General features: G+C 48.5%; 1 protein-coding gene across 1 annotated transcript in view; it reads left to right on the top strand.

The window, feature by feature from the left end:
• Positions 1–5,520, top strand: part of CNGB1 (cyclic nucleotide gated channel subunit beta 1) — a 31,289-nt gene extending 25,769 nt beyond the window's left edge. The window contains exons 31-34 of the mRNA XM_065028542.1: positions 199–317; positions 964–1,110; positions 1,780–1,975; positions 3,325–5,520. Coding sequence (XP_064884614.1) covers positions 199–317; positions 964–1,110; positions 1,780–1,975; positions 3,325–3,540 — 678 coding nt within the window. The 3' untranslated portion in view covers positions 3,541–5,520. The remainder of the gene's footprint in view (positions 1–198; positions 318–963; positions 1,111–1,779; positions 1,976–3,324) is intronic.
• The last annotated feature ends 7,720 nt before the right edge of the window (positions 5,521–13,240 follow it).

Below are 13,240 nucleotides of genomic sequence, written 5' to 3'. Positions count from 1 at the left end.
AGAGCAGGGCAGAGCCTGCCAAGCTGAAGGAGACTTTGGGATTTTCAGATGAGGATGCTCGGGAGTGAGCACCAACAGGACAAAGTGTATTGAGAGGCGGTAGTATGATCATGGGGGTTTCCAGCAAGATGCAGGTCAGGGCACCCATAAGGTCTCCCCGTTTCTGGGCACCCGGCACAGCACCCATCTTCACTGCAGGGAGAAATCGGCCGTGAGATGTACATTATCCAGGCGGGACAAGTGCAGGTGCTGGGGGGACCCGACGGCAAAACTGTGCTGGTGACTCTGAAAGCTGGGTCTGTGTTTGGGGAAATCAGGTGAGTGAAGCATCGCCAGGAGCGTGGAATTATACCTCAGGGACTCTGGGCAAGGAGGGTGGGAGGTGAGGAGACCAGCAGCACTGTAATTAATCTTTGTGATTGAGAGCCACGAACACTGAGCAACCACACAAATCTGCTGCACTGGTCTGCTGCACAAATTACAGCCTTTTTCCTGGAGCTTTTCCACTATTTTTGTCATTGTGCTGTTTTCTGCCTGGGGAGCTAGTGACAGTAAGCAGAAGTATATGGAATGATAGGAAAATTTATGAGAAAATATGTTTCACTACAACAGCCCCCCAGCCATCAGTCTGCCCATTTCATGGACATGTAAAGTCCTGTACCAGTTCATAACACAGTGGTGGAGTTTGCATCCCTACAATCCAGCAGACACTAGACTGGTGTAAAATGCAATATTTAGACCTTCAAAGAGGTAAATAATTTTTCATATAGGGCTCCATGCCAGCATTTCCCAGCATTATTTTAAAAATGGGCTTATAAAATTTAATTGGGGGTGAAAATTAAACTCTGAGTCCTCTGAAACAGAGAGATGAGGGGACAGGGTGGGAAAAGGGAGATTTTAAATTACAGATGTTGTGCTGAGCCCATTGATAACAGCGTTAACGTCTTGCCGTGTCTCTCGCAGCTTGCTGGCAGCAGGAGGGGGAAATCGCCGAACAGCAAACGTCGTAGCTCATGGCTTTGCTAACCTCTTCATTTTGGATAAAAAGGACTTGAATGAGATTTTGGTGCATTATCCGGAGTCTCAGAAGCTGCTGCGTAAGAAGGCAAAGTGCGTGTCAGGCTGCTGCTTTCTAGCTTGTGGGGTTTTTAAAAAAGCCAAGTACGGATTTCAAGATCGCAGGGGAGATTTCTCTCTGTGCCAAGCACTGGGAAAGCTCCTGCTGCACTCGCCAGGCATTGGGCACAGGAGGGGAGGGGAGGGGAGGGGAGGGGAGGGGAGGGGAGGGGAGGGAGAGGGGAGGGGAGGGGAGGGGAGGGGAGGGGAGGGGAGGGGAGGGGAGGGGAGGGGAGGGGAGGGGAGGGGAGGGGAGGGGAGGGGAGGGGAGGGGAGGGGAGGGGAGGGGAGGGGAGGGGAGGGGAGGGGAGGGGAGGGGAGGGGAGGGGAGGGAGGCTGGAGCTGCTGCTCTTTGGCAAAGGGGGCCTGTCCCTCTCCATGGGCTGGTGGGGCTGGAGGGGTCCAAACCCAGCCTTGTCCTGCTGCAAAGCTGCAGCGTTGAAAGTGGATGCAAATCTGAAACAAATGTGGCCAAACTGCATTCATTTAAAAATTGATTAAAATATTCACTTTAGTTTTTAGCATTACTTAGACTTGTTATTCTGTCCTTCCTAAAATGTAAAAAATCCCTGTCCTTTCAAAGTCTGCTTTTTCTATATTACAAAATCCAGCCAATATAACGTGTTCCCAGACCGAAATAATCTCTCCATTTCCTTGCTGTAGGAAAATGCTGCAAAGCAACAATAAACCCAAAGATGAGAAAGGAGCACCTGGAGACACACTGATCATCCCCCCGAAAGCTGACACCCCCAAGCTCTTCCAGGCTGCCCTGGCTGCCACGGGGAGGATGGGGGGCAAGGGGCCGCTGGCACAGCTCCGGTGGCGGCTGAAGGAGCTGAAGGCGATGCAGGAGACGCAGGTCAGTGCAGAGAGGATGGCAATTCGGCTTTACTTTGTCAGGTGCCACAACCAGCTCCACACACTGCTATTAAGATACCTTAAAGGAGCGAGCTCGGGTCATTGGGGTCTGACCTAGTGTGGGCAGATGGGAAGGGGCAGTCCAGCATATTACAGATGGCTTTGGGAGAGTGTCATTATCCCACAGGGGTTTGTTTTGTGACACAAAAAGGAAATACATTGACTTTTTGCCCAGTTGTGCTAAGCCCGAGTCTAGTTCCTAGCTGCACTACAGCCACAGACAAACATCTCTTCCATGCTGCAGAGACAGAGCCACTCATAATTAATCGATGTGCTGGCAGGACAAAGGGTGATGCTGGCATCCAGCATTCACAGAGCAGTCAATACTTGCAGAGCTCTCACAGTGTGGTTGGGGCAGAGACCCTCACAGCAGACACACTGTCCTGCCAGCTGTGCGTGCACTGCAGTGAAACCATCTTCACTTTTGGTCATTAGCAACTGAAAAAGAAAGTGGCACTGCTTTTTTTAAATTTTTTTTATTTCCAAGTGTCTCTGCTGAACTCTTAAAAAATGCTTGTATCACCATTTAGACTTTGTTTTTACACTTCCCAGCGTGGAGCTATACAGAGTATTGCATCTGTATGTGTAAAAGGAGGCGAAAGAGCGGCTGATTGGGAGCGTGCGGTGGCCTTGAGGCTGGGTAAATAGCCAGGGAGACGCTGAGCGTAACTGCATTTCTACAGCCCTTCACAGAAGCATGACGAGGCTTCACACAATGTGCTGCTTAACACTAACAAATATCCGGTTAAAGGCAGCAGTGAAGCTGCCTTTTGTTATTCTGTCCTTCCTAAGGTGTGTTCCATATAGTAGTGTCAACAAAACCTGTCACTGGAGGGTGCACAAGTTAGGAGGTAACCCCACTAATGGGGGTTGCAGGACTCCATTAGAAGGATGTCCCTCTCCATGGCACAGCCATAGGTGAGGTTTCTGAGGCTCCTCTCTACAGGAGGCTTCAGGACAGGGCAGTCTGGGGCTGCCAGCTCACAACAACACTTCTGCCAAGCTTTTGCCAGGATCTACCTGTCCAGATGCTTCAGGAGCATGACAAGAGCTAGTGCAGGAGGTGCGAGGAAGGTTCACTGCTCGGTGCATCTCTATGCACTTCTCTTGAGATGTGCAGGGCATAACCCAGCTGCCCCTGTCACAAGGGTCGTCTTGGCAGCAAACTGACATCCTGATGGTGAGGTCTGGGGTGGTGAAACTGTGAAACGCCACCTGCCTTGCACAGCGCAGATGTTGGGGTAGTGGACAAGGGTCTTCTAAGGCGTTGGGCTTTTTTTTTGATCGCAGGGTTCCAGTTTCAGTCCAGAGCCACCAAAATCACCAGTGCACCAGAGATCTCCTGTCACCTCCCACAAAGCACTCACTCACCTGGGAGAAGAAATATTATCAAAATCACCTGATAGGTTAGTCACCATTCGTGTGATTTCTACGGCACAAGAGGATGAAGAAATCCTTGCTGCTGAGATTTCAGAGAAAGACGAAGAAGAAAAAGAAGAGAAATGAAAATCAAGCAGGTCCTGGAGCAGGAGTAGGAGTCAAGCAAACACCTGGGGTAGAAGCTTTTTGTCATTAAAGATTTTCATGCAGCGACTGTAGGCTTTGCTAGGTGCTGCGGGTAGGATCTGCCTTTCTTTTCTGCCTAGACCTTCACCCACTGTTGATAAAGCCCTCTGACATATGGCCCAGAACCATACAAGGTTTCCATGCTCTGGAGATCTATTTTTATTGAGCGTCTTTATGAACATTCCCGCTAAATCTCAGGCCAGTCCTCTTGTTTCAAAATCCAGCCTTACGGAGAAGGAACCCTGAAGAAATTGCTTTTTATGGCTCTGGATGGTTAATGAGTGTTCAGATAAAGCATGAGGAGTTATTCACCTCTGACAGCTGAGTCACCACTTGGCCAGGAACAACCAGAAAAAAGAAAAAAAAAGGTTTCTCTGTTGGGCTCAAGGTTGCCAGCAGCAGCTGGAGAGTGATTCATCCAAAAAAGATGTGGACCATGCTCACAAGCCTATCACAGACCAAATCATATTGTCACAAGGAGGCCAAGGTCCGTTCTGGTGTTCACAGACAAGATGTTTGAGGGTCCCTGTGTGTTGCCAAGACCACCCTGGGTTTGCTGCTGGAAAGAGGAGTTCCTGCTGGCTGCCCACCCCGGGGAGGTGGTGGGCTCTCCATCACTGGTGGCTGTTACAGAGAGATTTGATGAACATCTTCCAGTGACGGAGAAGCGCAATCCTGGATGAGATGTTCCTCGAGATCCCTTCCAGCCCTGGGTTTCCATGGGTGCACCAACCTGTCGCTGCTGGAGGGATAAACTGAGAGCAGGATCGGAGAAGCCGTGTTGCTTTCCAGCTGGGACAGGAAAGAGAAGTGTAGTAAGTGCTATCCTCTTCCAGACAGTGTTTCAGAGTCAGAACAGAGCCCGTAGCATGCAAACAAGTGTGCACAAGCATGCAGGAGGTCCCTGTGCTCATTGCTGGACTTCAGTGGCCTGCCACATTTCCATCCCCTTTTGGTCACTTGATTGGCTCTGGGGCTTGTTTCCATGGAGAAGTCACTCTGGTCTTGCTCATCACTGCACCAGGGTGCTTGTGAAGCTGCTGGATGGGAAGGTGAATGCCTGGTCAGCAGCCAACACGCCCAGCTGGTGGCTCAAGGCATCCGATCTTCCACCAGCACCACCAGTTCTTCACCTTCCTCTCACCTTGCGCCAATGAGAGCTTAGTGGGTGAGATGGTGCTGGGTTTGGCTGTCCAGGTCTCCATGGCACTGCTGGCTCCATTGAGAGGAGCCAGTTTCCATCCTCTGGAGGAAAAGCTGGGGCAGGTTCTGCTGCAGGGAGCAGCCCTGGAGCCGCGGCTGAGGGATTTTTCAGGTGTTCAGCAAATCCTGTGAGCAGTGCTGCAGGTTCCACAGCTCTGGCTGCTCATGATGGGTGTCAGCACCGGCGCTGTCCCCGTAGGTGGGTGATCCCTCTTCCCATCAGTAACCTGGGGCTGATCTTCACCTCCTAAAAAGTCTTCTTATATTATTGCAATTTTTCTCCTCTCTGGCAAAATAGGTGGTTTTCTGTGACGGAAAAAGGTAGGATACATATTAGTGTTAATTAACAGTGGTTTTCTCTCTTTTAAACAAATTTAATGAGCTCTGATATACAACAGGAGGGTCTGAAGCCACCACTGCCCATAACATTGCAGGGGAAAACCTGGGCTCACCCAAGCCTTCCTAAAGGTTTCTTGTCCTTAGTCATTTGCAAGGACTTCCATGCAGGGTGGAAGGTTTCAGTAGGGAGCGCAAAGTATCTTTTGTTTCCACTAGATAAATATTTATATAAGCGAAGGAGGAAACATGCAAAAGTCAAGCTAGGGTTCTGATTTGCTGCTATGATTTGACACAGTTTAGAAAAAAACGTTTAAATAAATAGTGGGCTGTAATGGCTTTCATAATTCACTACATCTACAATAAACACCACGTAGATTACCATTTGTTTGCTGTGGATTTATTTCAAAATTCCAGTTGCTTTCTGTCTTTTTGCTCACTGCTGCACCAATGGAACTGGTAAATCCGCACGTGTGCTTCACAGATTTTCCAATAAACTTTTTAGAGGCTCACAGGTCACGTAATACTAGTAATAGAATTGTTATATTTTTTTAATCACCAGGAGAAGGGGAAAAAACTTTCTTACATGGCAAATACTTGTGTGAAAATCTTAATTTTCAAGTTGCAGCATTAGATTGTGGTGGATACATTACTAGTAATTCTGGAATTGCGGGGAAATGTGAAGTTATCCTCCTCTTTGATCTGTTTATGGCTTTAATTCTTTAGGGAGTTTATTTTCCAGGCAATAATTAAGGTCAAGGTAGGGTTGGGTTTACAGGCTGGGTTGGAGAGGTGAGCTCAGATCTGTTTGCTGTGCAGGACTATTTAAAAATCACAGGTAGATGAAGGAGATGGGCAGCTCATTTAGTGCCTCTTGGTTTGGGGATTACCATAAACTGGCTTTCTGCTGAACTTTGTAATTCCATTCTTTCTCCCGTTTTGCTGTATTTGCAATGGGCTTCCTTTGTACTGGGTCCTATGAAATATCTTGCAGCTCTTATCACAGGTCTGTTCTTTCCACTGCCCTTGTGACGTTCTTGATGGATTTGGTAACGCTCCATGTACCTTTACTGCATTTCTTATTAGCTTTTGCACATTCTGCTTTGATGTGTTGGATAGATCTGATATGAGATCCTCTAATAATATTAATGCAGTATTTGGGGGATCTTGCCGTGCAATTACTCATTGCCAGTCCAACACCTTGGAAATTCTGCATTGCAGTCTTCCTCCTGACTTGTATTTCCGATTAAGGGGTTTCTCAGAGGTCCATAGTCATAGAAACCAGGTCTTCTTGCCTTGGTATTTTAGCTGTTTCTGCTTTTGAGTGAAAAAAGTGGAATAGATAATTGCTGAAGGAAGAAGCAGAGCTTGCTGTTGTTGGACCTGTATTAAAGCATTAGGTTTTGTCTTACTATCACAAGTAGCATCTTTACTGGAGGCTTTATATATACTGTTTTAATATATATAAATACTTTTATATGTATATATACACTTTTTATACTGGAAGTGTATTCATATTCCTTGTGGAATACTGAAATAAAGTTCTGTATGAAGCTGGAGAAGACAAATGTCTCTGGTAAAAAAATCCACTTACAAAAGGAATAATATAAGCAACCATAAACATCTGACTGTGAAGGAAGTTGTTTTCCTCTGAATAGAAACAGGGCAGGTAGCTTCTCTGTATTTATAGTCAGAGCAATCTTTTAAAAAGATTAAATGCAATTGCAGGTTAATCACTGATAAGGCTATAATGAAAGTAAAAACAAATAAGCAGGTTTGAGGATTAGATTCAGGTCTAGAAAGAAACTGCATGATAAATGGAAATCCCTGTTAAATGGTTTTAATTCAAAAGCTTGAAATAAAATTAAGCACTTTAACCTTGAAACCTGGAGACCTTAACCAGGACATGCTTCTAATTCTGGGAACAGTCTGTAAACCACTTTTTCTGCCTATATATATTTTTTTTCCATTGTGTAGATCTAATTTGCGTCATGTTTGCAATTAAATCCCCCTGAAACCCTTTTACCTTCCTCTAAAATGGAGCTAATACAAGTCTGGTTTCTCTGTCCTGAACACACAACTCCTTTTATGTGCAATAATGGTCCCACGGGAGTTAGCACCCTCAAAAAAAAGCCAGACCACTATTTGGGAAGGGGTCACACAGAGGTATACAAGACAATGGGCGCCCACACCAGCATTTATTAACAGCAGCTTAGGCTTAACTCAGGCTGGATGACATTTTTCCATTTCTCATTCTTTCCTCATGTATTCATTCTTATTTTGGGACAAAACTTTCCAACTTTGGTTCATATGCTAGGCTGAATGTCTTAGGGAGATCTGAGCAATATCCAGCAAGCTGGGTTTGAGTCATCAGAAGAAGTAAAACCTAGATACTTATTTCATGCATTTTCTTCTGCTTTGAGAAGTCACTTGATGCACGAGAAGAGCTGGGTGGCAAACAGGTAAAGTCTAAAAACTGTTTTCTTGGGTAAACTGGAAGTAATTTGGGAGGCATGTAAACAGCTGGAGAAGATAGATCAGGTTGTGGGGATGCTATGGGGTGGCCGGGCGACATCCCTGCCCACTCTGGGCTGTCACATCCAGGGCACGGGATGGCCTGGTGTGCCTCACACTTTTTACAGGTGCTGGCTTTGCAAATGTGAATTCAGCGGCATGGCCGCTGCCGCCTTCCCAGCTTTACCTGGTCTGACTTGGTGGCTGGGTTTGCTTCCACGCAGTGGGACCACTGCCGCAGCACAGTGTGAGCATCCTTCTGCATCCCGAAACCTCCCGTGGGTCTCCCCAGGGATGGTCCAAATTCGCCCCTGGGTGAGCATCACGTGGGCCGTGCCATGCTGTTCTGTCTTAGCAATAACCCGAGGAATGAAGACCAGCCAGACTAGTTACTCATTCTAGATAAGAGGCTCTTTTGTGCTGCAGAAATACCAATATCACGTGAAAATCTCCCTGCTGCCATGGTTACCAGCTGCCGTTACAGCCGCCGGCAAGACGGGGCTCATAGCATTGACAGGTCTTCTGGGTCTCCCTTTTGCTGGGGGAAACTACAGGCATAAAACCAGCATTATGCCCCAAAAAGGAGGGGAGATGTTTGTGAGGGCTGCGTGCCCCTCCCCATGGTGAGCTGGCCACATCTGGCGTTACGATGCTCAGAGCTGCTTGTGTGCAGCGTCACTGCCCTGTCACTGGGCATTAGGCTCCACGTTTTCTAAATTTCTCATCAGTAACCTGAAATATTATTTTCAGAGTGAGAAAATGGTGCTGCAGCCTGGGCGGGCAGAGATCGGCTTTGCCCTGTTTCCTGTTTTTCTGGCGTTTAGGAAAGACTTGACCTCTTGACGCTCTTGCTTTTTATACCAACGCACTTCTCATTAAACTGCTTTCCTGAGCACTAATTAGGGTGGTTTGCCTTTTGTAAATTAGCCTGATACGATCTATGTCTCTTGGCAGACACCCTCCAGAGGAGGAACCCAGGTCTTTGTGTTTGATCACTGTTTATTTTGCAAATCTCCCCAGTTATACTGTTCTTGGCTGCCTTCTAGAAATTGCTGGCAGGTGGAGGTTAATGGGAGGGAAATGGGGCTTGCCTGCCTGGAGAAATAGGAGAGTTTTTGGCACTACAGTGCCCTTAAGGCTGACTTTTGAGGTTGATGGGGTGGTGTGGGCACTCAGGAGAGTTTTATTCTGAGCTCCTTCCCATCCCTTCCCAGCACCCTTGCATGGTGTGTGGTGGAAGAGCAGGTCTGCAAGGAAAGGCACTGCCTCAGCCAACGTTTTAACAGGTGATGGAAAAAAAATCCAAGGCACTTATTCTGTGCAATTAAACCACTTTCGACTATAGCCAATGCTCAGAGCAGCAGTCCCAAGTGACCCCAAACCCAACTAAATCTGGGGAGGGAGAAAGTCCACCTGTCTGCTGATGCTACCAAATAGGTTGTGTCAGCAATTTAGCTGAGACCAATGGTGCTCAGGAGGAGATGGACTTTAATCGGCTCTCATTTTCTTAATGCCCTGGCAGATGGGAGTGGAGGGGACATTGCTTTCTCTGCCTCCAGTCAGGGACAGGGCAGAGCTGTCAGAGGTTTGCACAGAGAAATTCAGTGGTAAAGGCGACACTGGGTGTGGAAAGCCATCCCCTGCCTTCACTCACGGCAAGGCTGGCAGCAAGTGGAGCGTCCCTGGGGGGTCCTGCCACCCTGGCTCTGCATCCACTACTGGGACCCTTCTGGGAGCAGGCACCTTTACAGACCACCTTTACAAAAGCATTTACTGGTCCTTAACAAGTGAAGAGGAGGACTGCTCGGGGGCTTCACCCTGAGATTTGGATGGAGCTGACAAAGCGCTTTATGAAAGGGCAATGATTTTCCTGTGCCAGTGTGGCACCATGTGTGGAAAAGCGTGGTGAAGCATCCCACCCCAGATTGCTGCTGCCAGCATCAGCCACACCAGCACAGCCACTGCTTGCTCCCAGGGTGACAGGAGTCCCCACGGGCTGTGCCCAGAGCTCAGCACCCTTTCCAGGCCGTGTCCAGCCATGCACACCCTGTGCGCGCTGGCGGGACTGTCGGTGCAGAGCTGGAGCAAGGGGAGCAGCCAGAGGAGCGGGATGCAGGCTGCGGAGAGCATCCCTGTCCGTGTCAAAGAGGGCGAGCGCCACGGCCACAGCGGGTATTTCTGCCAACCCAGGGGTGTCGTGGGGAGACCGGCGCATGGAGGAGGATGCTTCCAAGAAATGTGCCCGGGACCAGGGTTGGCCTGGCTGGGCCCCCAGGTGAGAGCAGTGAGGTGGAGCTGGGGGCGAGTGACATGCTCAAAAGCAAAGGCTGGGCATGAAAACTACAAAAATGCCTCTGGATCGGAGTTGTTTTCATGAAATGTGCCTGGATGTTCACACACAGGCTCTGTATTTCTTCTGCCACTGTTTCTGAGGGGGTTAATTAAGCAGCACTTCTTGTCTGGTGGGATGAAGGTAGCTGAATAGGCACTGTGAGCATCAGGGACCCTCAGTCCAACCTTGTTTGGGATGCTGTCCTGGCCATGCCTCAGTTCCACCTTGCGTACAATTTCTCTCTCCGTCTTATCTTTATTTTTCACTCAACACTTCTCTAGGATCCCCAAATGGACTTGAAAGCCCAGGAAAGTTTGCATGAAAAAAGCAGCAAGCTGGCAGTTACTCTACGTCAGTCTGCATAAACCCTCCTGCCTGCGCTGCTGAATTTTTCTTAATGTCTCCTTGTTTTTCCAGCTGTAATTGATTGCTCAAGGGATCTACTGACAGAGAGGACTTGGGGTCATCCTTTACATCCCACTCATCTCTAAGGCATATGCATAAAAATATGGGTGTAGGTCTGCTCCTCTTTGTAAAGAGAAGTTAAATCAGCTCACGCTGTGCCAGGCGCAGGCGGCAGAGCCAAAGCGGGTGGCTGTTTAATATTCACTGGGAGCAGACGTGAAAGTTTTCTTTTCTAAAATAGCTTTGCACAGCACCGTGCTGCTCCATTTTCCTTAAACCTTAGCAGGAGGCTGGAACTTAACATTTCCTTTGATTGTATCCCCGACTTCCACCAACTAAGCCAAGAAGCAGAACACACTCATTGAGCATAAAACCTGCTTTGAGGATAGATCCTGACACTTTATTTGCAGTTTTCAATTCTGTAGTCTGCTGCAGACAGAATGATGTCTTTGAAACACCAACACAGGAACAAGAAATTATACTTTCATGTTGAAACAGCATGAATTTTTGTGGTAGTTGTAATTATGTGTTAAGATTTAAGAGGAAAAAATAGTTTTCCCTTTAAAATTTTGGCAGATAGATTCAAAGATCTCTTTGGCAACTCTTCCTATTAATTGAGCTTTGGTCCCAGTTAAGTCCACAATAATTAAATCACCATGAAATACATTTCAGTAAGTTAAACTAGAAAGACCTCAGCCTTTTTCCTTGTTAAGTGGGAAGCTGCAATAGTACGGGGTGGGCTGGCGTGCTGCAGCTCAGAGCAGATAACAGCAGGGAAGATATCACCCAGCAGTGCATGGAGGCAGTGGGAACATCCCCACAGTGCTGGGAAAATGTGGGGTGGGATGGAAATGGGGTCCTGGGCACGGCTGAGCCGGCACATCCTCAGGCTGTGGTCAAGGGGCTCTGCTGGTGCCCACCTGGCTGCTGGCAGAGGCACCGCTGCTGCATCGCCCGGGCAAGCATAAGGACATCCATTATATATAACAGGTGTCAATAATGCATGGGAGGGTAATGTTTCTGTCCTGCTGGAGGGCTTTTGGTGTCAGAGCTGCTGAACAGTGGTGGTACAGCATCCTGTACATGCTGGTGCTGAGACATGGTGGGACAAGCAGAGCAGCTGGACCGTGCCCACTGGACATCCATGGGATACGTGAAAATCTGCAGGTGACCCAGAGTGCGCTGGGGACCCATGCTGGGCTGGTCTCACAGTGGGATTTTGCAGACAGTTCGATATTGAGCAGTCAAAGCTGGTTAGCGGGAAGGCTATTTAACTCCATCAGAGAATATCCCACCTCATTTGCATATTCATCTCTTTGTTGGATGCAGCTTTTGTATTGCAGTCGGGATGCAACTGCGTCTGTCTCATGGATTTCCTTTAACTGGAGCATTTACTTTATCACCACAGGGGTATTTCCCTCTGCCCTGGAGAGGCTCTTACTGATTTACCTGTGCCCATGCCTAAACTAGCTGGGTATTATTAGTGAGCCCTGCGTTCCTCCAGCCTCGCTGGCACAGCACAGCTGCTGACATCAGCTCCAAAGCTCTATTCCCTAAATTATTCTGAATTACTGCTTTTGCCTAATTTCTTCTCCAAAGTCAAGCACGCTTTGGAGAGTACTAAAAATAAATGGTTTTGCTGAGAACAGGATGCATTTTTTTAAAGAAGATCACTCCTATCACTTGTGCCTGTGCCTACCTTAGCATACCCTGTTACCGGTGTCACCCAGGCAGGGTGAGGGGCTCGGTGGCACCACAGGGGCTTGGCTTCAAGGAGAAAATGAGCAGCGGAAGTAGCAAAACTCTGGAAAAAATAAATCTCAGTGACCCATCTGCAGCTTCTGTCTTCATAGACTGTTTTCACTAAAAATAATTGCAGAAAGCACCCAAGGTCCAGAGCAGGAGGTCCCAAGGATGCCCCATAAGCAAGGTGGTCTCCTGCCAGACGAGGAGCTCTGAGACCTCCTGCTTGGGATGCAATGATCTTTCCAGTACAGTTTTAATTTTTATGTGCTGTATAAAGGTCCTGGATGGAATTTACTTGGTATCAAGCTGCTCCTTTACTGGGTTTGCTCAAGTCAGCATGGGCATCCCTCAGCCAACCAGACAGTTTTAGCCTTGGCCCGGGACACCTCGTGTTTATTCTTAGCTTTGTTTCTAAGAAGTGCTTTATGAGCAGGAGCCCGTATTGGTTAATGCCATGAAACATTAATGCCTTAGCAGGTGAGCTGCCGTCCTCCCGCGGAGCAGCTCCCTGCAGCCAGCATGGCGCAGGGGATCCCGGCTGTGCTTTGCTCAGGGGAGGCGGGAGCATGAAAGCCAAGTGGTACCTGAAGCCAGCTGAAAAATATGATGAAGAGAAAAGGTAGGTAAAAGGGAGACGTGGAGGCTGCGGCTTGGGTTAGGTGACTCTGCAACACAGTCCAAGGTAGAAAATCCAGAGGGGTGGAAGAGCGTCCCATCTGATGGCTGCTACATCAGGCACTGCACTCCCCTGACTTTGTGCAGAGTAGAGTTTTTCTTTGAAAAATATGTCACTTTTATGATTTCCTCTATACAAAGGAGATTTGCATGGGAGGGACACAGGCAGAGCTGAGCCGTGGGGTGCAGCAGCTCCCAGCCAGACCAGCTCCTCAGTTCTGGACCAGCCCCACGCTGCCCTGGGCAGCTGCCTCCCCCCGCAGCAGCCCAAACCCGGCCTAACCAGCTGCGGGGTTTGGCCAGGGGGCTGAGCCGAGCAGCTGCAGAGCCCCCACCACCATCCAAAGCTGCTGCCGAGACCGGCAGCATCCCAGTGTGTTGGATTTAGGCAGCAGTCCTTGCAACACCGCTCGCCAGCTCCTGCTCTCC

The sequence above is a fragment of the Columba livia genome, chromosome 13, assembly GCF_036013475.1.
Source record: "Columba livia isolate bColLiv1 breed racing homer chromosome 13, bColLiv1.pat.W.v2, whole genome shotgun sequence".
Taxonomy (NCBI): Eukaryota; Metazoa; Chordata; class Aves; order Columbiformes; family Columbidae; genus Columba; species Columba livia.
The sequence above is the reverse complement of the archived record's forward strand: the minus strand, read 5'-3'. Positions and strand labels throughout refer to the sequence as shown.